This window comes from Chinchilla lanigera, unplaced genomic scaffold, assembly GCF_000276665.1.
Source record: "Chinchilla lanigera isolate Chin_1 unplaced genomic scaffold, ChiLan1.0 scaffold00013, whole genome shotgun sequence".
In the NCBI taxonomy this organism is placed as follows: domain Eukaryota; kingdom Metazoa; phylum Chordata; class Mammalia; order Rodentia; family Chinchillidae; genus Chinchilla; species Chinchilla lanigera.
In genome coordinates this window covers 16,274,838-16,276,008 of record NW_004955414.1, presented here as the reverse complement: position 1 = coordinate 16,276,008, position 1,171 = coordinate 16,274,838, and the positions used below count along the sequence as shown (strand labels likewise).

Here is a 1,171-nt window from a genome sequence, read left to right as displayed (position 1 = left end):
CCCTGCTTACTTTCATGATGGGTCCTGTCCTGTCTCCTAGCATTACCGGGCCACTCCCATCTCACACTGAGAATTCGTAGGAATTGGGCATTGCTTAGACTCCTCTGGCCCATGCAGGTGACTGATGTGCTCACCTGGCAGTGAGTGCACACGGCCTGCACACATACACACTCAGGTGCCCCTGTCCCCACACAGCCAGAGAGACACAGCTGAGCCAGGGACCAGTTTTATTAGACTCCAACAAGGCTACACAGCACGTGTTTCATGCAGATTAAATATGTGTCTTTACTGCCCCTGGGAGGGGTGCACTTTCACGGCCAGCTCCTTCAATGGCATGTCAAGAGGCGCATGTCAAGGAGACCCCTCAATATACTCCCCATGAGGGACAGTTGGGATCATGACTGGGGGTGGAGGTGAGACAGTGGGCAGTTTAGGGACCCTGGAACCTTGAGTCTTCAGAGGTTCAGGAACCACGGGACCTTGGTCTTTTGCTGGTGCTGGCACCAGAGGATCTTGATCCTTCAGAGGCACAGGGGTTACGGGACCTTGATTCTTTGGAGGTTCGAAGATCATGTGACCTTGATCCTTGGATACTGCTGGGATGATGGGGTCTTTGTTCTTTATAGACTCAGGGACCGCAGGACCTTGATTCTTTACAGGTGCTATGACCATGGCACTTTGATCCTTCCAATACTCTGGGACCATGCGACCTCCGTCTTTGTCAGAAGCTGAGACCATGGAATCTTGATCCTTGACAGGTGTTAAGACCACAGGACCTTGATCCTTTGGGAGTGCTGTTACCACAGGACCTTGATCTTTAAGTCTTATTGGAACCACAGGACTTTGATTCTTTAGAGGATCGGGGACCAAGGGACCTTGGTCCTTGGCTGGTACTGAGATAACAGAACCTTCATTCTTTAAAAGCTCAGGGACCATGTGATCTTTATCCTTGATTGGTACCAGGACCACTGGACTGTGATCCTTTGGAGGCCCTGGGACCACAGGACCTTGATCCTTTGGAGGCCCTGGGACCACAGGACCTTGATCCTTTGAAGGCCCCGGAACCAGAGGACCTTGATCCTTTGGAGACCCTGGGACCACAGGAACTTGATCCTTTGGAGGCCCTGGGACCACAGGAACTTGATCCTTTGGAGGCCCTGGGACCACAGGA

General features: G+C 52.3%; 1 protein-coding gene across 4 annotated transcripts in view; it reads right to left on the bottom strand.

The window, feature by feature from the left end:
- Positions 1-210: 210 nt before the first annotated feature.
- The window catches only part of Map6 (microtubule-associated protein 6), a 71,869-nt gene continuing 70,908 nt past the window's right edge, over positions 211-1,171 (bottom strand). For 3 of the 4 annotated variants that reach the window (XM_013512037.1, XM_013512036.1, XM_013512038.1), the window contains exon 6: positions 211-1,164. In XM_013512037.1, coding sequence (XP_013367491.1) covers positions 352-1,164 — 813 coding nt within the window. In that variant the 3' untranslated portion in view covers positions 211-351. The remainder of the gene's footprint in view (positions 1,165-1,171) is intronic. The other variant, XM_013512040.1, reaches the window with a different exon arrangement.